We start from the raw sequence: 21,177 nt of genomic DNA on the forward strand, positions 1-21,177 counted from the left end.
TCCAAGTCAGGCACGCTCAGCACCCTCGATTTAGTGGGGGAAGAAAAATTTTGGAGCCACTAGCACTTTCGGGTGATTTTTCAGCAATATTTCTACATTAGGATGTGACCTCTAGGCTTTTTGTCATATCTCAGGACAGGAAGGTGGTAGAGACTCAGTTCAAAGTCAGGCACGCTCAGCACCCTCGATGTAGTGGGGGTAGAATAATTTTGGAGCCACTAGCACTTTAGGATGATTTTTCTGCAATATTTATACATTAGGATGTGACCTCTTGTACTTTTGTGATATCTCAGGACAGGAAGGTGGTAGAGACTCATTTCCAACTCAGGCACGCTCAGCAGCCTCGATTTAGTGGGGGTAGACAAACTTTGGAGCCGCAAAGACTTACGGCTGATTTTTCAGCAAAATTTTTACACTGCCATGTGACCTCTCGGCCTTTTGTGATATCTCACGATGGAAAGGTGCTAGAGACTACATTCCAACTCAGGCACGCTCAGCACCCTCGATTTAGTGGGGGTAGACAAAGTTTCGAGTCGCAAGGACTTATGGCTGATTTTTCAGCAATATTTTTACATTAGGATGTGACCTCTTGGCCTTTTGTGATATCTCAGGACAAGAAGGTGCTAGAGACTCCGTTCCAAGTCAGGCACGCTCAGCGCCCGCGATTTAGTGGGGCTTGGCCCGAAAATGAGCAAAATCACCTTTTGCTCATTTTCGCTCAACACTTTGCACTATTTTCATAAATGCCTTTTGACGTGTGCGTTTGGGGCCACTACTCCGCACAGGAAGGTCGTACAGACCTCATACGACTATCCACGGATTCGTCTCGACGACACCTTTCAAATGACACTGCATTAGTTACGCTTTGACCTTGACACAGTACGATAATGCTCCTAACCCTACATTCCAAGAATGTATGTCTTAAAATGGGGGTCGTAACGCATAAAGAGTCTAATATCCTAAACAAACATGTCTTTAGTTGTTGTGTGTAGTTGTGTTTAGTTTTTCTGATGACATATTCTTGTTCAGCATCCCACATAGGGCCTGAAAGTGAAAAAAAGACATTTATTTTTTGAAAAATGTTAAGCCTAACATGTCAGCCCAAGGTATGACGGGCCTTGGACCGTGTCAAACAGGTTGATTCTCACACGAAAAAATTTTTCTCTCAAAAACACATTACGGCACACTGATAGTGCATGCAAACACATCAACTTCTGATTCTGACCCTAAAACATGATAATCATCACTTGATAAAATAGTAAATAATAAATTATCCTTTGAATTGCAGGTTAATGCAGTGTGCAGTTAGGCTCATGAAAGAATGCACTTTCTGCCAAAAATTTTTAATTCTAATGTACATGGTGTCTTTATAAAAATGTTCTACAGTTGCTTTGTGGATTCTGTGTTCACCTTTTCTTTTCTGTGTTGGCTTAACGTATTGAACCTTAACAATCACAATCATCTTTGTAATATTGTTAAGGAATGTGTTACAATTAGAGGAACTCAGTGCACAGACATTACGGAAGTTTTTCAAACAAGCGTTGTGTGAAAAGCCAGGAGAATTATGGCTGATTCGGCACACCCTCTGCACTCACAATTTAAGTGTCTACACGCCTGCTTATGCCCAGATGCAGAAGCAATATACGGAGAAACTCTTTTATTCACACAGCCATTGTTCTCCTAAATAACACCTAAGGTCTCACTGGTGCACAAAAAGTCTTTATGGACATGCACTTTATTTCTTCTTTTTAGTTTTGTATATTTATTCTGCTGCTGTGTTTTTAAATTTTTTTTTTTTTTATAAATTGTATGATGTGTTTTATGAATGTCATTTTTACTGCTGACTGCACCTCTATTGCCCCCATGGGAATACATACATGAAGAAGTCATTTTTCTTGAATAGTTTAGTGCTTTACACACAAGATAGGACTTTAGACTTTTATATCAGGCATTAGACTTCATATCGAGTTGGCTTCAGTAAATCTAGTCACACACTTGATATCTGGCACTGGTACAAATATCAATTACAATTTCCTAACACTAAACCTCTTACAGTCATTTCTACACACAATAAAAGTGAGAAAAGCCATTTCTGATGAGATTTTAAGTTTCAGCATCCGATAAAAAAAACTCTGTAAATGAATGATTTAAAAAACTTTAATAACAGTAAAAACACGTGCAAAAAATGTAGTAACATTAAAAACACAAACACTTAACTTGAACAACTACAAAAAAGATGACATAAAACAAACAAAAAAAAAGGTTAATTTGAATTGTAATAAGACTTACAAATAATAAAAATATATTAATGTCCTTGTAAAAAAAAACTATGTACATGATTCCAAATCTGACATGGTAACATTAGGGGGAAGGAATGTTGAACCGGGTGGAGACATGGGGTACAACAGTCTGTGACTATTGAGGCGGGGGGGGGGGGGGGGGGGGGCATCGGGGCGAGAGATAATTACAATGGGATAGAGATGGGGTTGTTCTTGTTCGTCGTCGGAACTGATACTGCCGGTGACGTTGGGGGGAGGTGAGGTTTGAGTAGGGGAGACATGTGACATTTGTTGTGGTGATAACTGAAGTGCAGGGACATCGGGGCAAGAAGAAAAGACAACAGGGGACACACGGTGTTCTTCTGTTTGTGATGACTCCATCTGGGCACTGACATTGGAGGGAGGTGAGCTTGGAGTGGGGGACAAAAGTGAGAATTCAAAGTTTGAATCCTGGGAGGTTAGGGTTACATCGGGGGAAGAGTAACTAACAACAGGGGACACATGGGGTTCTTGTGGTTGTGATGCCTCCATCTGGGCGGTGACGTTGGAGGGAGTTGAGGTTAGAGTGGGGGACACATGGGAGATTTCCAAGTTTGAATCCTGAGGGGGACTGACATCGGGGGAAGAGGAACAAACAAGAGGGGAGACATGGGGTTCATCTGGTTGTGATGACTCCATCTGGGCTGTGACGTTGGTGGGACTTGAGGTTGGACTGGGGGACACATAGGCTAATGGTATATTGGAATCATGGGGGGGGGGGGGGGGGGGGAGGTGACATCAGGGGAAGAATAAAAGACACGTCAGAACACATGGGATGGATGTTCTGGGGACTGAGGAGGGGTGGTGACCGGGGAAAGATGTCCGGATGTGGCGCTTCTCTGTTTGATTGGAGTTTCTCTTATGGGAGAGTGAAAAACACCATAAGTATATGTGCAATGTGCAAGTTAGACATGACTGCCTAATAATCAGCAATAATAGGATGTATAAATTTTAACAACATTTATTTATATTCTTTGATATCTTACCTCGTGTTTTGGGGGACTTTCTGGGAGTCCGGCGGTCTATTTTGACAAAAGGATAATTTTGTCATCTTTTAAATTATTGGTAAATGTGCAGCATGTACAGCTATTTCTTTAAAGTATTGGCATTGGCATATAAGGTACACAGATCTAATTCAGTTCCTTATTTCAAGTGTATAGTACACATACAAAGTCAGTAAATGGGGCCTTACCTGTCCACCTCCACATACGTCCTGGGGTCAGTGGAGACAATAGGACAGACAACCTTGTCCTAAAGAGTTTTTGCTTTGGGAAATACAAAGTGAAATGTGTTAAAGTTTGAATTACGTATTTCCTTGTCTATCTATCTATCTATGATCTCAGGGAGCCTAGAGAATATCTGTATGAAATAATAACTACCTTTGGCCTGCGCACTGGACGGCCGCTGGATGGCCCAGCTGAGGAGGGTCCCTCGTCGCCATCATCATCGTCTCGTCTTCTCTTTGTGCCACTTTGTGACTCCTTCGGGAAGTCAGACACAAATGAAACGGTGATGTACACACTTTAATGTTTTTAATGTTTCTGCTATCTTTCTTTATGCACGGGATACTAAGAAAAGTAATTCTGATGCCTTGTATGTCTAGTACATGTGAAAATTTAACATTAAAGCTGACTTGACTTTATCTGTTGGAGTATTAAATGTATGTTGGAAATAGTAACTCAGACTTACAGGGAAGAGGGCCCGATGTGATCGTTTCGGGCTCGTCTCCACCTCCATCGGACCACCTGCTGCCGCCGCCTCCTCCTCCTCCTCCTCACTGGTCTCCTCCTCTGACTCAGGTGAGTCGTGCAGGCTCATCACTCCCTCACTCTCCTCATCCTCTGAGTCAGTAGAGTCGTGCACGCTGACGACTTCCTGTATCCCCTCCTCACGGGAGTCAGTAGACTCTGGCTGGCTATCCTCTGCCTCTGGCACCTGCTGCTGTTCCTGACCGGGCCCGGTGATTGCTGCCAGCATAAACTCTCTCACGCGAGCGGTGGCAGCAGGGGGCGGGTCGGCTTTGTAAAATTTTTTGGATGTGGCCAAATCGTGGCACATTAGATGTGCCACATCACTGGCCTGTTTGTCACTGGCCGACTCGAGGGCCTAAAAACATAGAGACATAAATACATACACAAATACATATATACATACATACATGCCGGGAACCACGTTCTTGTACTCACATGAGTGGCCATGGAGCTTCGGAGGGCATTGAAGGTCGGCGATGGTGCCGGAAGGCCAAGGTCCAGCCAAATCCTTTTAAAATCAGAAAGCAGTAGGGGAGCCCTCCCCCTGGATCTGCTGGAAAAAACATATGTGGAACTCCAGCCCCGCATTTTCTCCCTTCGATGGAGCCAGGCCTTCATGACATCATATGTTGCGCCATCCACAGGGACCCGTGCATCCCCAAATGTCCGGCGGGTCTTGTGCTCCTTGACCTGTATGAGGACACAATGAGTAAAACACACATACTACATTACATTACACTTATCCAAAGTGGCGGTTAGGCCACGGCTGCACCATATGTCCAATATATGAAATCTATTGTTTTTCCAATATATGAAAGAGCTTTACAAAATACAGGAATGGAAATGAAAACACACATAAATCACATAGCAGCGCCCGGTTTTCTTTGCCTCCAGCACGTCCGACGTCATCATATTTTTGATGACCGTCACCCTGTGGCCGGTTTCCCCCACAATCATCCCAGCGAGCAGGGCCAAAAATCATTGAATTTCTTGAGGTTTCTTCAGGTATAAAGCTCGCTCTAAGAAAACATACATAAAACATTACCGAAACTAAAAAAAATACATTAAATTATGCATAAACAATTGTCAGTCGTTAAAACAATTATCTTTTTTACATATGTAAATTTATGTATAAGACAGTCAGCGTTTCAACTTTAATGACTTCACTCCAGAGAAAACACACACAAAGTGTACAGAATGCATTGTAACCTATTTAAAGTCTAATGTCCTAACTCTAACCCTAACCTAATCTCGAACCTTAACCTAACCTTAACAGAACCAAACCTGACCCCTAATCTAACCTGAACCTTAACCTAACCTATCCTCAACCTTCACCTAATCTCTAATTTAATCCTAAATCACATTCACTTTCTCTCAGCCGCTCATAATTTTCTGGTTTACCTCATTTACTTTACTGAACCTTTACGTAGTCTTGCACACACGAATGCCTATATTTTTGTTTTATTTTGTGGTTTGATGATTGTATTTTTTGCATTTCAGTGTTTAATCTTTCTCAGTTTTTTAAGTTTTAAATTTAACAGGTTTATTGATGAGTCATCAAATGTGATTCAGAAATAAAATCACAAAACCTTATCTGGCAAAAACATGTTTTATTGTCAGTAAATAACATTTTTATCTCACTGACCTGGTGAAGTTATTTTTAAAGAATCTCTTGAACCACAAAGAACTAATTCGATGAGAATCAGGAGACTTGATGGAGTTAGTCAGCTGACTCCGCCTGACTCCTGCCTCCTGTCTCCGCCTCCTCGTGAATAAACACACCTCCTAATATCCAGCAGGAGGTGTGATGCTGACAGGTGGCCGTCTGTTCTGGGAAAAAGGGACTTTTGGTGTCTTCCTCGGCTCTGGGAAGACCATGGCTCTGTCCAGGATCTGCGGGACGTACTTGCTGCTGGTTTTTCTGCAGGCGGTGCTGATCTGCTCGGCTCAGGTGAGGAATGATCCCTCTGAACCTCTGAAGCTGCTCCAAGAAGACGATAGAACTCGAACCAACGTTATGGCCACGATCCAGGAACGCCGAAACTTTAAAACTTCTGCTGTGACCCAGAAACGTCACATTTATAGACGAATAAATGCTGCTGGAAACTCGTCTGGCAGCACTGTAACATTCCTTTAAGTATTTTTATTTTTCCAGGACAAATTTATAGTTTTACAGCTGCCGCTTTGATAAAGTAGCAGTCGGGCAGGTTCATGGGCTGGAAGAAGAAAGCAGGTTTTGTTCGGTGACCTTTCACCTCTCCTTTCCCAAACAATGGTGCTCTGTGTGGGCTGGATTTCTTACGACCAGCAGCACCGGCCCATAATTAGGAGCTGAATTCTGAAGGAAACAAGTGAAAACTGAGTTCTGTTTTTCTTCCACAGAGGGGGCCGGTCGGACCCAGAGGCCCCCCAGGGCCCCCTGGAGCAGCCGGCGTGGACGGGATCGATGTAAGTCAGTGGTTTCATCTTCCATCATGTGCAGTTTGGGTTTGTGGGTTCGTGTCTGGGTTAATCGGCTTATTGCACAGCGGCCCAGCAGGAGGTCCATTTTTGTAGTATTTCACAGTTGTTCTTTATTCTAAGCGGATGCTTAGGGAATATTAGAATTCCAGCTTTGCCTCTTGGACACAAAATTACCAGGATGCCTCACAAAAATCTGTCTGAAACAAATTTAAAAAGTCTTTATGTGAGTTTTTCTGGGCAAAAATCTGTTGTTTTGCAACTAGATGATGTCAGAGGTTTTTTTTTCCTTAATTCATTTAAACTTTTTTCAGATCTACTTAAAGGATAAAAACTAATAATTATTTTGCATCTGAAATTCAGACGACTGAAGCCAAATATGAACAAATTCTAATCTCTCAGCAACAAGATGCCAAATGTCAGCCTTCTTGCCACCAGTAGGGGGCAGTATGACTGACACTTTCCAAATGATTATGATGCCCATCACAGCAGAGACCGATAATAAAGTTAAACATGAAGGAAAGAATCCAAAACTGAGATCTAGCTCCAGACAGATGTGCGACCACAGATCAGGGTCTGTCCTCAAAGTGGGACAACTTGAATGATCAAAGCTGGGAGGTCCTGCATTGATCAGGGATGATCTGATTGGCCGTGACAGGCTGACATGGCTGTGATTGACAGCTGTAATCCCGCCTTACCATAATGTTTGACAGGGAGTGAGGGCATATTTGACAGGGACAATGACCTTAATGTCTCCTGTAACTGTGCACAACCCGTCATTTAACTAAGACAACCACACACTGTTTGTTTGTTTGTTTGTTGCTGGCAGGAACGAGACATTTTAATCATTTGTCTGTCTGTCTGTGAGCAAAATAACTGAAGCCAGTGAGCAGACTTTCAGTAGACCTGGTCCTCGGTTGAGGGTCTCCACGGGACTAACATTTGGACCAGAAAGGTCAAAGGTCATGGCTGTCAAAAATATAACCAGAAAAGCACAAAAGAGAAGTGAGCCACAACTTTTATTAATCAGCTCATCATTTGTCCCTCAATAACATCATTACAGTCCAAAAAACGTTATTGAGGCAAATATGAAAAATTGCTGTATGTTTTATGGGAAAAGCACCAAATTCAATAAAATTGGAAATCACGCCAACCTTAGTTTATGAACTAATGTCTCTCAGCTGAAGATGCCGGTTCGGGTCTTCTTCCAGAGTGGCTCTGCCTCTCAGGAACCCGTTGGACGTGATGTTCCTGTAGTCTGCAGTTCTTTATGAGACATTTCCGACATGTGCTGTCAATCAAACCCTTTGTTCTGTTGGCCCAGAGAAGCTACCAGGGGGAGTGAAGTGCCTTCACAAACAGGAAGTCAAGAAGCCTTGTCAAATTAAAAGACATATTTGAACTTTCATTTTTCGAGCCAAAGTGAGCTTATGTACACGTTTGGCCCTGTGTTGATTTCAGAAAATGAAATAAATAAATAATTGTGCAACTTTTTTTTTTTTTGCATTAGAGACTTATGTTGTGCAGTCATTCTGCACCATAAATTAAAAAAAGACTGTTAAAATAATCAGCCTGTCAATTTCAGAGTAAGATCAATAAGTTAAGGGCAGCTTCTCTCATTGTTTTGTGCAATAATTCATTTAGAATGTTGTAGTTCCATCCATTTTTCTGCATTCCTAAAGTCCAAAGGTCAGAATAGACCCAAGGGTTTTTTTTTTTCCCTCACATTTTTTTTTTTGTTTGTTTTTTATTCATATTTTTGGGTACATTTGCCACAATTTATTTTATTTTTATTTTTTGCAAATTCTAATTTTTCTGCCAATTTCTTTTGCAAATTTGAATTTTCTTGCATTTGGGGTTTTTTTTTTCGCAATTTTTTTGGTTTGCGAATTTGATGAAGTGGAGGAGTTTAAGTATCTCAGGGCCTTGTTCATGGGTGGAGGCAAATTGGAGCAGGACATCAATAGATAGATTGTGGCGGCATCTGAAATTTTACGGACGTTGTACCAGATCATCATGGTAAAGAAGGAGCCGAGCCGAGAGGTGAGACTCTCTATTTACCAGTAGATTTACGCTCCTGTCCTCACCTACAATCATGAACTTTGGATAATGACTGAAAGACAAGATCATGGATACCAGCGGCAGAAATGAGATTCGTCCGTTGGGTATCTGGACTTCCACTCCTGGACAGGCTCGATTATCCAGGAGGAACTCTGAGGAGGTTCGGGCACCTGGTGAGGATGTCCCCTGGTTGTGTCTCTAAGGAGGACATCCAGACATGTCCAACTGGGACATGCCAAGACATGCTGGAGAGATTATATTTCCCAGCTGGCTTGGGAACACCTTGGAATCCCCCAGGAAGAGTTACAGGACTTGGCCAAGGAAAGGGAAGTGTGGGATGAGCTGCTTGCTCTGCTGCCACTGTGACCTGGACCCAGATAAGCGTCTAAAAATGAATAAATGAATGAATTTCTGCATACATTTGACATAACCATCAAAACTGTTTACATATAAACAATGTGAACACCAATGTGTTTGTGCAGTTTTATGTTTTATCGTCACGTCAACGTGTTCTTTGTGTTTCCATCAGGGCGACAGAGGAGAGGATTCCACAGTGGCCGGGGGACCCGTGAGTGAAGATTTTAGAATTCATAAATGTGTCCTGATGGCTTCAGAGCGGACGTGTTGATGTGAGGTGATCTTTGTGGTTCCAGGGGCCTGATGGAGAGAACGGCAAAGACGGACTTCCTGGAGCTCCAGGTCTTCCAGGTGCCGATGTAAGAAAAACACCTTCAGTCACAAAATCGTGGTGAACCTCCACCTCCTGATGAAATGGTTCTACCATCTTTTAATGTCTGTCGGATCTGATTTTCTGCCCTGAGAGCTGTTTTTCTTGGCCTCTCTGGGAGAAAAAAACCCCGTCTCTTGAATAAATGTGTCTGTTTAGGGACATGATGGGACTGGCTTCCTGAGAGGAACAGGGTCGTTTTTGTGTGGCCCAGAGGGGCCAGCGGGTGCGTAACAGGACAGAACTGTATGCTGGAAAAAGCGGCACAGAATGGGCTCAGTGTGTCTGCAGTCTGCTGCGGTTGAACAGCCGGACTCAGTCTGGACTGAACCAGTCTTACAGGGTTAAATCACGGAACACGCACCATTTCTTAGTCTGCAATCGTTTGAAATCACTCCGTATTTGCTTCATTTTCAAACACTTTAAGGATCCAGCAGAAAACTAGAACAGACATCTTCCTCTGCACCAGTGTCCTCCTGGAAGAGTCCAGCGTGTTCCAATAGGACATACAGTTCCTACAGTCCAGGGTAAATCATTTGGACTCTCTGGAACACTCCAACAGGAAGCGTCCAAGAGGCGTCAGATACCCAAACCACCTGAACCACCCCCTAACAATAGTCCCGGTTCTACCACAGGAACTCGGTTCACTCCCCAGATGTGCCAAACGTTTGCAGGAGTTGGGTCTCGACTGCAGCGAAGACTCACCAGGCTCATAGTGACAGCGCGTATTTAGTGCTAGTGATAGCTAGCAAACAAACTTTAAAGAAAGCTGCAAGGCAGCAAAAGGTGCTTGCTAGCTGTTGTAGCATCCAACTTTAGCACATGAGTCAAAAGGTAAAAGCAGGAGAAAGTTGATGTTTTTTGAAAAATTGGCTTCCTACTAGCTTGCTAACATAATATAGCGCTAGGTAATGCAAACTCTTAAAATATCTGTATTTCACCTAATGACTTCTGAGACAGGCTCTCCCCCCCCGAACATAAACTGGAATAAGTCAGTTTAGAAAATGTGTGACTCTGGACTTGTCAGTGTCCACGGTCAAACAAAGCAGTGAGTCTTTTGTCCCCATGTTGCCAGTGTACAATGGTCTGACGCCCCGGTATGGTGTTGGATCTGACCCACTTTTGTTCTTGTGGTCGTTCAGATGGTTGCAGTCCTACTTCAAATTTGTAAATTCCTCTCGGCACTGTTTTGTGGTGCGTTTAATTCCAAGTGTATCCACGTGCGCTGACATGTAGATTTTGTCATTCCTTCTTGAGGACTCGAACCCTTGTTGGACCTCGTCCATCAAGAAGAAACCCAATACCCGTACCTACTTGGTGCATATGTCGCCTCTGCTGTCCATTTTGTTTCAGTTCCTCCTCTCGCTTTTTTCGCTCGTTTGGCTCAGACGTGTTTTTTGTTGTCTTCTCCTGCATGAGATAATGTGTTGGCGTCAGTTTTTCAGGGGCAGCTCAGAAGGGCAGACCCTGGATCTGGGTCTCACTTCGCCCCCTAGAAAGCCCTGAAAGTCACCTTTCTGGGATGTTCCCTGCGGTGGAGACATGTGAAAAGATGTTGGACCCCTAAAATGGTCAGGGGCTTCTTGCAGTGAAGACAGACCTAATGTGAAGGAGCAGAAGTTCTCCTCTGACATAAGGACCCCTCACAGTGTCCCTGAGGCCGAGCCCACTCACCCAGATCATGACGTAACCAGATATCCGTCAGTGACCTCATTGTCTTGGTCACTGGGCAAAGTTCTTCATCACATGTTACGGCCAATTTACACTATGGCACTTAGGCCGGCGGAGAATGAAAAGTGGGTAACCGATGACCAGTGCTGAGGTCCACCAGACTTCCCAGGAGCTAAGTCAATGTCAGTCGGGCAACACTGATGTCCATCATGGTCCTGGAAAATGTTGCAACATGCTTAAAATCTTCAACATTCATACTAAATGCCAGCGAGAGTTGAGCTCTGCTATGGCTACGTCACCTCTGCTAGCACACGTTACAGCTCTGTTCACCTCCTCCTGCCTCCGCTAGCCAACATCAAAGACTTGACTGGATGCACCACCTCCTCTGGATCCCTTGGCAACAAAGAAATATATAGAAGTATAAAGAAATATGTAGAACCTGTTTCAACAACACACCAGTCACAAGTGACGCAATCACAGAGTTACGTTGAGATTTTATAGGCTACATCACACAATGTCACAAAGGTTGAATCCGCGGTCAGCCGCTGCTCCGAGGAGGGCGCTACACATGCACCCGTCCTCAGATCACAAAATTGAACTATGCCCTGTGTGAATCAGTAGACGGTCACCAAACATCGAGTGCCACCAGTACAACGCTGCCCTCTGCTGGATTATGTCAACCTGCATTGGAAAGAGGAAATTTGGTCCTTTAGAGCGCACCTTCTCTGGCATTGGCCAGTGTCAATCACTTCACGTCATCATGTGAATGAACCCGTAAAGTATAATGCAAACTGACAGGTGAAGGCGGAGCTTAGTGACAACACTGAGAGCATGAAAAGGTCCTGAACTGGACGCCCCTCCCTTTAAAGCTGATGAATTATCCACTGATCTCAGAACAGAACCACCAAAAACTGCAAAGCAGGAAAACGGTTTGAAAATGACTTATTTCTGTTTGTGCAAACTCACTAATGGATGGATGGATGGATAGCTTTATTATCATTGTCATTACAACAACAAGATTACGTCCACACTCACATTCCACAGACAAACAGCAATTAATCCACAATTATTACTTGTTTACCATAATAATGGCACACATCAGAATTAAGACAACACATATACATTTGACATTGTTTATGTGCAATAAACTTAAAACAGTCTGTTTTCCAAATTGAGGCAATGCGAGTGTGTGGTAGCCGCTGCAACTGGAGTCGCGCTGCCTGCCAGCTTGGGAACAACGGGGGCCTGTCGCGGGGGGGCGGGGGGGGGGGGGGGGCAGGAAGGGAGGTAAAGGGAAAAGCTGGAGCATGCTTCAGTCCATGTGTAAGTCTGTCAGTTTATTGTCTTTGTGGGTCGAGATAATGGAAATAATGGAATGGAGCCAAATAATCTCACCAAGGCCTGAATAAATTCCTCTGGAGGTAAACAGTGGGCAATTTGTCCTTGAGGCTAGATAAGCCTGGAGTGTTGTAGCTGAGCAGTGAGAAACACTTTTTAACAGTTCCACTTGAACAACCAAATCCCAATTTTGAATTAAGAATATTCCCAATTATGAATTAAGAATATTCACTGGCCTCCGAAACCTTCAGCTTCAACTGCAAGGCACGCATCAGCTCCAAGGTGTCATCCAATTTGTGTCTGAGTTCAAGAGTCAACGCAGTCTGAGAATGCACTGCCTTGCCAACCTCGTTAATCATGACGGACAAGCGAGGACCCGTGGTTCTTGATGCCGCCGTCTTGGCAATTTTCCAGTAGATCAGGGCAACACATAAGCCAAAAAGTACCAGCTCTGCTGCCATGAGACCAAAAATGAATAAATCCTTGACGTCCTCAACAGAGAAAGGTGCCAAGCATGCAACACGCCAAGACCCCCAGGAGTCGAGGACATAGCCCGCAGGATATGTTCCATCTGGGCAGGTAGGATCCCCCGGTCCTGACCTTCTTGTAGAAAAAATGGTGTCAATAGCGTTCAGAGACCAGCTGATCAATTCCATGGTTAATGCAATAGTAGTCCAATAGATCCAGAATCCAATATAGTTTTGAGGAATTCACAGTCTGGTGAAGTAGGGACTTAAAGGTTAAAGGCAGAGAGATAAGGGAGAGTGGAGGAGATGCGACTGCCCTTGCCCTGTTCTGTAAAAGCACAGAATACTCAAAGACTGTGCTCCTCAATTAAAAGGAGTCTTTTCCAGATTGTTTAATTCCCTTCTTGTCACAGGAGTGCCCAAATCTTGGAAATTCTCCATAATAAGGCCTATACCAAAAAAGCCAGGGGCAAGCAAACCTGAAGATTTTCGGCCCATTGCCATAACCTCCATATTATGTAAAACTATGGATAGAGTTTTAGTTGACGTCCTGACGTGAACTAGACCCTCTGCAGTTTGCCTATAAGAGGGACAGAGGTACTGATGATGCCGGATTGATCTTGCTGGACATGATCTCAAAGCAGCTTTCACTTGCTAAAGCATACGCTCGGGTTTTGTTTGTAGACTTCAGTGCAGCTTTTAATTCTATGAAATTACATATTCTTCTGAAAAGGCTGATTTAAATGTTGAAAAGGGCCTGATGCTCTGGATCAGAGACTTTCTGTCTTGTCGCCCTCAAAGAGTTTGTGCTAACAACATTCTGTCAGGAGAGCTCATCATAAGCACTGGCTGCCCACAGGGTAGCGTTCTTTCACCTCTGCTATTCTCTCTTTTTACAAACGAATTTGCAGTTAATGACACAAACTTTAAACTGATTAAATACGCGGATGACATGGCCCTGGTCGTCCTGCTACAGAAGTGTGACTCCTCTGGTGAAGCCTCCTATCTCGCTCACATTAAGGCTCTTGAAGCTTGGTGTCTCGACAGCCAGCTGGAAATCAATGTGTCTAAGACAAAGGAGCTTGTTTTTCACACAAAGCAAGAACTGACCGTGCAGCCAGTTTCACTCGATGGCCAGCTTGTTGAAACGGTTGAAACTTTTAAATATCTTGGTACAGTTCTTGATAGTCACTTGAGCTTCTTTGAAAACACTGATTTTATCTTTAAGAAATGTTCACAGCGACTCAGTCTTCTCAGAAGATTGAGTTGTCTTGGTGTTAATCCGCAGATTTTAGAGCTTGTGTATTCTGCACATATTGAGAGTATTTTAACATTTCATCTTTGTGTTTGGTCACTTGAGTTGTAAATGTACGGACAAATTAAAGAGAATTGTAAAAATGGCGGGGAAAATTGTGGGAAAACCCCAGAAGACTCTGGCCCACATTTACACTGACAGGATGAGGAGGAAAGCTGAGAGAGTCCTGGCAGACAGCTCTCATCCTCTGTCCTGTCAGTTTGACCTCTTGAAGTCTGGGAGGCGCTACAGAGCTCCTCCGGCCAAAGGTTCTTTCAAAAAATCTTTTATACCAAATGCCGTCACCATAATGAACTCAAAAAAGTGACCACTCCACAAATTAAACCTGAACTGCTTTACTTCTGTTTTATTTGATTTTATTAGATCTTACTGTACGTTTTATTTATCTTACTAGGTCTTATTCTATTTCTTCTTTTACTTCCATGTATTTTATGTATCTTATTTTTGTTTTATTCGTGTGTTTGTATGAATGTTTTATGACTGTTTTTTTGTCTTTTTTGTGCTGGTGAGCCGAAGACAATTTTCCACATCGGTGGACAATAAAGAATTATTCTATTCAATAATAACTAAAAGCATAAAGACTTTTAAAAACGCTGACTTGTTGACATTATTTTGGGTTCTGTCTGCAGGGACCTGTTGGACCTCCTGGAGAACCAGGTCCCATGGGGTCAAAAGGGTCAAAGGTGAGCTTATTGTTCAGCATCAGCACCAAATATTTGTGTATTTATTTGATAGAAACATTGAAGGCACATTTTAGACATGTTCCTAAAACATTCAAACAGCCACAGCAGCTGATTGACAAACATTTTCCATCATTTGATGTGAATCCTGATGGACTACTATTAAAAGGGTTTTTTTTTCTGCATATTGAAAATAAAAAAATGGTTTTATGTAAACATCAAAAAAAGTCCCACAATTCTATGTGTGTGTGTGTGTGTGTGTGTGTGTTCATATAAATTTACATTGAAAAACTTTGTCTCATTTTTGGTTTTTAGGGTGAACGAGGAGCACGTGGACCACAGGGGGAGCCAGTAAGTATTTTTGTTAAATGCTGAGAATTAAAGATGAAAGTCCACACTGCAAGAATATATTGATTGTTTCTGTTCAAGCCCGTAGTGGTGGTGGACAGAGGCGCAAAACAAATAAAAATTAAAATCACTGTCCAAATACTTATGAACCAGGCTCTCCCCACTCATAAAAAAAAACTCTGTTTGTGAGAATTTTCTCAAATGGTGTCTGCAGGTTTTTATTGATCACTGAATTTTGATTTAACACCATCAATCTGATCTGTTTCCTCACAGGGTTTTGGCCCTGATGGGTTAGACGTGAGTATCGACCACCACCTTCCACAAAAGTCTGTAGGTTTTTTCTCCAACTGTAACAAAACAAACAAATAAACAATAAAAAAATGCAAGATATGTGGATGAAAACATGAACCTGTAGGTTTTATTACACAGATGACTAAATTGGACCCCAAAATGCAGGCAATCACACACCACTGACTAAGTGAAAAAAGTGATTTTATTTACCAAACGAGAAGAGTCAAAGTCCAAAAACTAGGGATCTGTCCAAAAAGCCCAAAGTGTACCACAGGTGTGGGCAGAACAGGTCGTGACGTTTAGCATGGCCGCCACAGGTGGTGTGCAAACAAACTAGCATGGAGTGGATGAATGAGTCGGTCTTGTAAACTGCACTGGAGTAGATGATTGTTTGCAGTTGCAAGAGGCAAGCAGTTCAGCCACACCCAGCCCATGACAAAAAAGCTCAAATCCTCACAGTTTGAATTAAACAGTAAACCCTTCATTGTTACTTTAACTATCCTAGTGTTAAAATTAAACACAATTTTTGAGTTTTTGCAATTCTCATCAAGTATGAGTTAAAGCTGCATTTTCAGTAATATTAAAATATTAATTATTTAATGGTGTTAACTGTATGACGCAAGCAACTTTTACTTTACGATATTTGAAAGTGTATTTTTCACACCACAGAGATAATTTTTAACACTGTCCTGCGATAAACGTATGACTGCTTATAGGAATGCCACAAAGCACTCAAGTTTGATTTGAATCCACAAGCTCCTGGTTCAGAGACAACAGAACAGTTATAGTATCAGGGTATTTCTCATTTACCTCATGGAGTTAAAATGACACCTTTAAAGAGTTAACTTGCACTTGTAGAGTTGAATCAACACAGATTTGAAATGATGTCACTCTTTGTTAACAGGGGATTCTGGGAACAGACGGGCTGCCGGGTGAAGTGGGCAAAGCTGGACCTCCTGTGAGTGCCGTCATCACTTCACACACAAATTCTCATTCTTAAAGTCCAATACCCACCTGAGTGAAAAACAAATCACGAAAAATGGGATTTGTAATCTTTAGTTTATTGATAATATCTTGAAAACATTTCAAGATTTCAGCACAAATAATTAAATTAAGAACCTTCAGTGACTGGTGGGAAAATGCAAATTTTATTTTAAATGTTGATCTTTGGAAATTGTACATTTCTTCCCACAACTAATCTGACAGCAATCCTCAGAACTTAAAGCCATTTCTAGGCAGATTTTTTCGCCCCTTCCTCTCATACTCAGTGATTTAAATTTTCACAGTACCTGCAAGTCCGGCACCTCTGTGGAAACATCAAATTCCATATTTCATGGAGTATAACGTCAAAAAGTTAATTATCTATCTATCTGTCTGTCTATCTGTCTGTCTGTCTGTCTGTCTGTCTATCAGAAAAAAACAGTTGTCACTAAGTTGAAGGTTATATGATAATTGTACACACATGGCTCTTAAAAAACTTTTTTTTTTAAATCATTGAAACAACATTGACATTGATGACTGATGGTGAATGATGCTTTTTTCATTTCGTTCTTTTTCTTTTTTGTCTGTTTCAGGGTGAGAGAGGCAAAAGAGGTCAAGTTGGACTTCCTGGACCTATTGGTCCTCGGGTAAATACCAAATGTCCACTGACTCATAAATTACAAAAATTTAATTAAGTGCCATTTTTTAAACATAAAAAACGTAAATGAAAACATTGTCGGGATTTTGTTTTTCTTCATATCAGAATTTTTTTTTTTTAGATTTACCATCTGAAATAAGTGAAACAAATAGCTGTTTTTTTATTTTATGATCTAAAATGATTTTTATTCCAGCTGAGGATGCATAAATGAAACATCAATTCCGCAAATAAAACACAATCAGAGTAAAACAAACAAACAAACAAAAAATCTGTGCTGCAAACACAATAAACCAGTTGATTTAGTTCAAATCATATATATACATTTTCTTTCCTCCAGGGTCCTCCAGGTGTGTATCAAGGCGAGAACCTGGTAAGTTTGACCCCAAACTGGACTGTTTGTAGCCAGCAAAATTATTTCAGAAAATACTACACAAAATACACAGACAGAGACGTGTCTGTGTCCTTGGACAAAACACTTAATCGGCATAGCCTCTGTCCACCCAGCTGAAAAATGGTTACTGGGCTCGACTGGACCAGGGTGCAGTAACCTGTGTGGGCATCCCATCGGGGGGGGGTCCTCGACTCTTGTTTGCTTCACGCTGTAGAATCGGGCGATAAGCACCAGCCTGATGGACCTGTACAGAGCTTAATTTTTTTTAAACACACATATAGAAAAAGAACAACAAAAAAGTAGAACCTTTCTTTGAGAAACACTTTTTTTTTTGCACTGCATTGGGTCATTTTGGCTTATTTATGGTAAACTGTATCAATAAGTACATACATTTACGGACACTGACATTATTTTAGTCATTTAACATACTGGAGCTCTTGGTGAAATTCTGTTCTACCTGCATTAATGGTAAATGTCCACCAGGTGGAAATATTCCTCCATTTCAAGAACCTGATGAACCTGTTGCTTGTAATAGTAGACTGTAGTTGAGCACAAATAATGACTATAAATGACATTTAGGTTTCATTTGAAGGACATTAGGTCCTAGTTGGATCAGCGGTGCAACTCTTTCTGTTTACTCGGATCAAGTCTTCTCCTGATTCTTAAATTTGACACATACGTTTACTGGCCACTTCATTAGAGACATCTTGTTGGTACCAGGCTGACTCTCCTTTTGCCGTACCAGAAATCAAGACTCATGGGTCTGCATGAAGTTTTTCCAGTCTTCCACTGTCCAGTTTTTGTCTTTTTCCCCTGTCCTCAGGTGAGAGGAAGTGGCTGATTAATCATTTGATTTAATTAGCAGTTAAACGCATGTCCCTAATAAAGTGGCCAGTGACTATAGCACTTACCTCCTGCAGGGTGTTCTTCATCTGGTCACCTGTTTTTGTTTTTAACTCTGTGTATTTAAGCTTTTAGGGATTTTTTTTTTCTTCAGGCTGTTGAAAGCTTAATTTAAACAGCTTGCTGGTTTTTACTTTAATACTTAACAAGAGCAGAGTACAAATGCAAATTTAACACTGGACACACCTGGGTGTGCATTATCTCTGTGTCCCATTACTTTCACTCTGCTAAAAATGGTGTTTTGAATATAAATTAAAAGTGTGAATTTAAGATGGTATTTGCAAAAAGAACTCTACCTGTGTCCAGATATTTATGGACCCAAGTTTAGATCACCTTTGACCATTTTCTGATTGATTTTCAAATAGCACTGAGGAAATGACGCAATCCTCTACTGATGTTGCATCATTACAGAATAAAAAGAAACTTGCTGAATGTTACTTATTTCAAAATTTAATTTATTATGAAGAACATTTTCTTTACGGTAATAGATTACAGTTGTGTTCTACTGGATTAGTGTCTTTTTCTGACAGTTGTAAAGCCAAACAGCAAAATTGACACCAGATTCTGCGCTAGCAGATCGCCACTGTCGGTGGCGCCTCCTAGTGGCAGGGCTCTTCCATGACCTCAAATAGGCTGCTGTGTTTTTCAGTGTCCTCACGCCTGTCCGTCTGCTCTGAGTGGACATCCAGGTCTCAGCGGTATGAAGGTAAGTCTAATTTCATCTCAGTGATACGGTTTGAAATATAGAAATATCAATAAAGAATAATTTAATTCATCTCTATTTATAGGGCCACAAAGGTGTTAAGGGTGAATCTGGTGAGCCTGGAAGACAAGGACACAAGGTGCTGTCAATCTCCCTTTGGTTATATTATGAACAGTGGACAAGCTGTAAGAAAAAATATAAATTTTTATTAATCTGTGCAAGAAAGAAAAAAAAAGAAAAAAAGAAGTCATTTCAGAGGGTCACACAAAGCTGTAGTTTAGATCGCGCTGTGCATCTCCTATGTGCCACATCTTCTAGTTCCAATGATGATACAAAGTGGACTGAAATCAGTCTGTCACTAAGACAAACCCTGGCAACTGCATTCAGCTAAACCCATCCAGTGTCACTTATAATAACAGCACAAGTTCTGAAAAATGTTAAATAGCATTAAATGTGTGTTGTTGTTTTTTTTTATAAATTAAATACGATTTATGTTTACACTACAGATTTGTGAAAATTCATTTGACATGAAATTATACATAGACCAATCAGAATGCCACAAATCCCTGAGCAGCTTCACAGCATAAACGTATTCAACACTTTATTCCTTCTGTGAGAGTTTACTATTTTCAAATGAGACAACTGCATGAAAAAAAAAAAACAAGAATTACAAAAAGAATCTAACTCTTTTATGTGATACAACTTGGTGGCAAATTATTTTTTGGGGGGTGTGGGGGTGAGTGAGTGTTAGTCTGTCATGTTACTTAAAAAAGGCACTCGATCCGCCGAGGTGACGCGAAAACACCTTTCTGTGTAAACGCTTCAGCAGCACTTGTGTGTGTTTTTGTCTCACATGGAGTTTGTGCGCTACAGATGATGTCACATTTCCATGGCAAGTTGCTTCTTTTTTTTTTTTTTTTACATATATGCTAGATTTTGAGCAGTTTGCTGTCATATTTCCTCACTGTTTGTGCACACTGAGAGTGAAAGAGAGAGTTAGAGAGAAAGAGAAAACAAAACAAGATAAATATTAAATGGTTAGTTTTTCACGCTCATCAGTTTAGATTTATCTTGTGCGGGTGCGCGCATGTTTCCCTGTCATTTAAGGACAGCGTTGGAAAAATCTACAAAAAAACAAATTGACATCATTGGACAAATGGACAAATGGCACGTTTCACTGGACTTTCTATGGCTGGAAAACAACTGACAGCCATGAAAAACACAAAAACAGATTAAAAAAACATTGCAGGGACTGAAAAAAGTCACATGACTGTCGTCCTCTTCAGAAACCTCTTTTCTTTTTTTTTGTTTGTCGTCTTCTTTTGATTAAAGCTCCACACTGAGTTCTGTGAGTCAAACTCTGTTTTATACAGTTCATGGAAGAAAGGACAAAACTGTGGTGCGTCCGCAATTAACTTAATGTACCTTCTTATATATTAAAACGTTCCACGCGAAGTGTTTTCATGCGGGTGTTGTCAGGTGCATGGCAGCGAGGAATAAAAATCCCCCCACACACACATAATCCAAACTGACTGTGCACGTACAGACACATGGAAAAAGGTTTTGTCTTCCACGGTGAGAGGCTTTTAGTTAGTTAGGGGTACAGGTCGTTATCATAACTGTAATTGGAACACAGATTATGTTGTCTGACGTGTCTGATGTGACGCATCCTTTCAGTGACAGTTGAGCTTCATGTCCACTTCTGCTGAATTGACACTGGAGCTTTCAGGAGCCCACAATGAACCATCAGCCACAGGAGAAGTAGAAGACAAATCTTTCCTCCTGATCTCTACTCGCACGCACAAAAGTGTTCTGATGAACTCAGCGGACATCAGCTGAAAAGGAACTCATGTCCCGGGACTCCCTTAATAAGGACATGCATTCCAGACCAACCAATCAACCAAGTCACTGCCCCCCCCAACCTGAATCTAGATCAGCCCCTGCAGCTTCATTTACTGAATAACACTAAGAAGAGCACATACTGTCCTTACCATTACAGTCCAGCTGGGGGTGCTGTTTTACCACTGCACAAATATCAGGGGACTATATGCTGATACAGAAAAATATTAATTAGAAATAATCATGGATTTGTACCATCCTCAAAAATCGGATTT

General features: G+C 41.6%; 1 protein-coding gene across 1 annotated transcript in view; it reads left to right on the top strand.

Annotated features, from left to right (window-relative positions):
• Positions 1–5,892: 5,892 nt before the first annotated feature.
• col9a1a (collagen, type IX, alpha 1a) overlaps positions 5,893–21,177 on the top strand; it is a 32,967-nt gene continuing 17,682 nt past the window's right edge. Inside the window, exons 1-12 of the mRNA XM_034187905.1 lie at positions 5,893–6,020; positions 6,452–6,517; positions 9,120–9,158; positions 9,244–9,306; positions 14,738–14,791; positions 15,104–15,139; positions 15,410–15,433; positions 16,332–16,385; positions 17,002–17,055; positions 17,404–17,436; positions 19,010–19,066; positions 19,149–19,202. Coding sequence (XP_034043796.1) covers positions 5,946–6,020; positions 6,452–6,517; positions 9,120–9,158; positions 9,244–9,306; positions 14,738–14,791; positions 15,104–15,139; positions 15,410–15,433; positions 16,332–16,385; positions 17,002–17,055; positions 17,404–17,436; positions 19,010–19,066; positions 19,149–19,202 — 609 coding nt within the window. The 5' untranslated portion in view covers positions 5,893–5,945. The remainder of the gene's footprint in view (positions 6,021–6,451; positions 6,518–9,119; positions 9,159–9,243; positions 9,307–14,737; positions 14,792–15,103; positions 15,140–15,409; positions 15,434–16,331; positions 16,386–17,001; positions 17,056–17,403; positions 17,437–19,009; positions 19,067–19,148; positions 19,203–21,177) is intronic.

This window comes from Thalassophryne amazonica, chromosome 15 (genome assembly GCF_902500255.1).
Source record: "Thalassophryne amazonica chromosome 15, fThaAma1.1, whole genome shotgun sequence".
NCBI lineage: Eukaryota > Metazoa > Chordata > Actinopteri > Batrachoidiformes > Batrachoididae > Thalassophryne > Thalassophryne amazonica.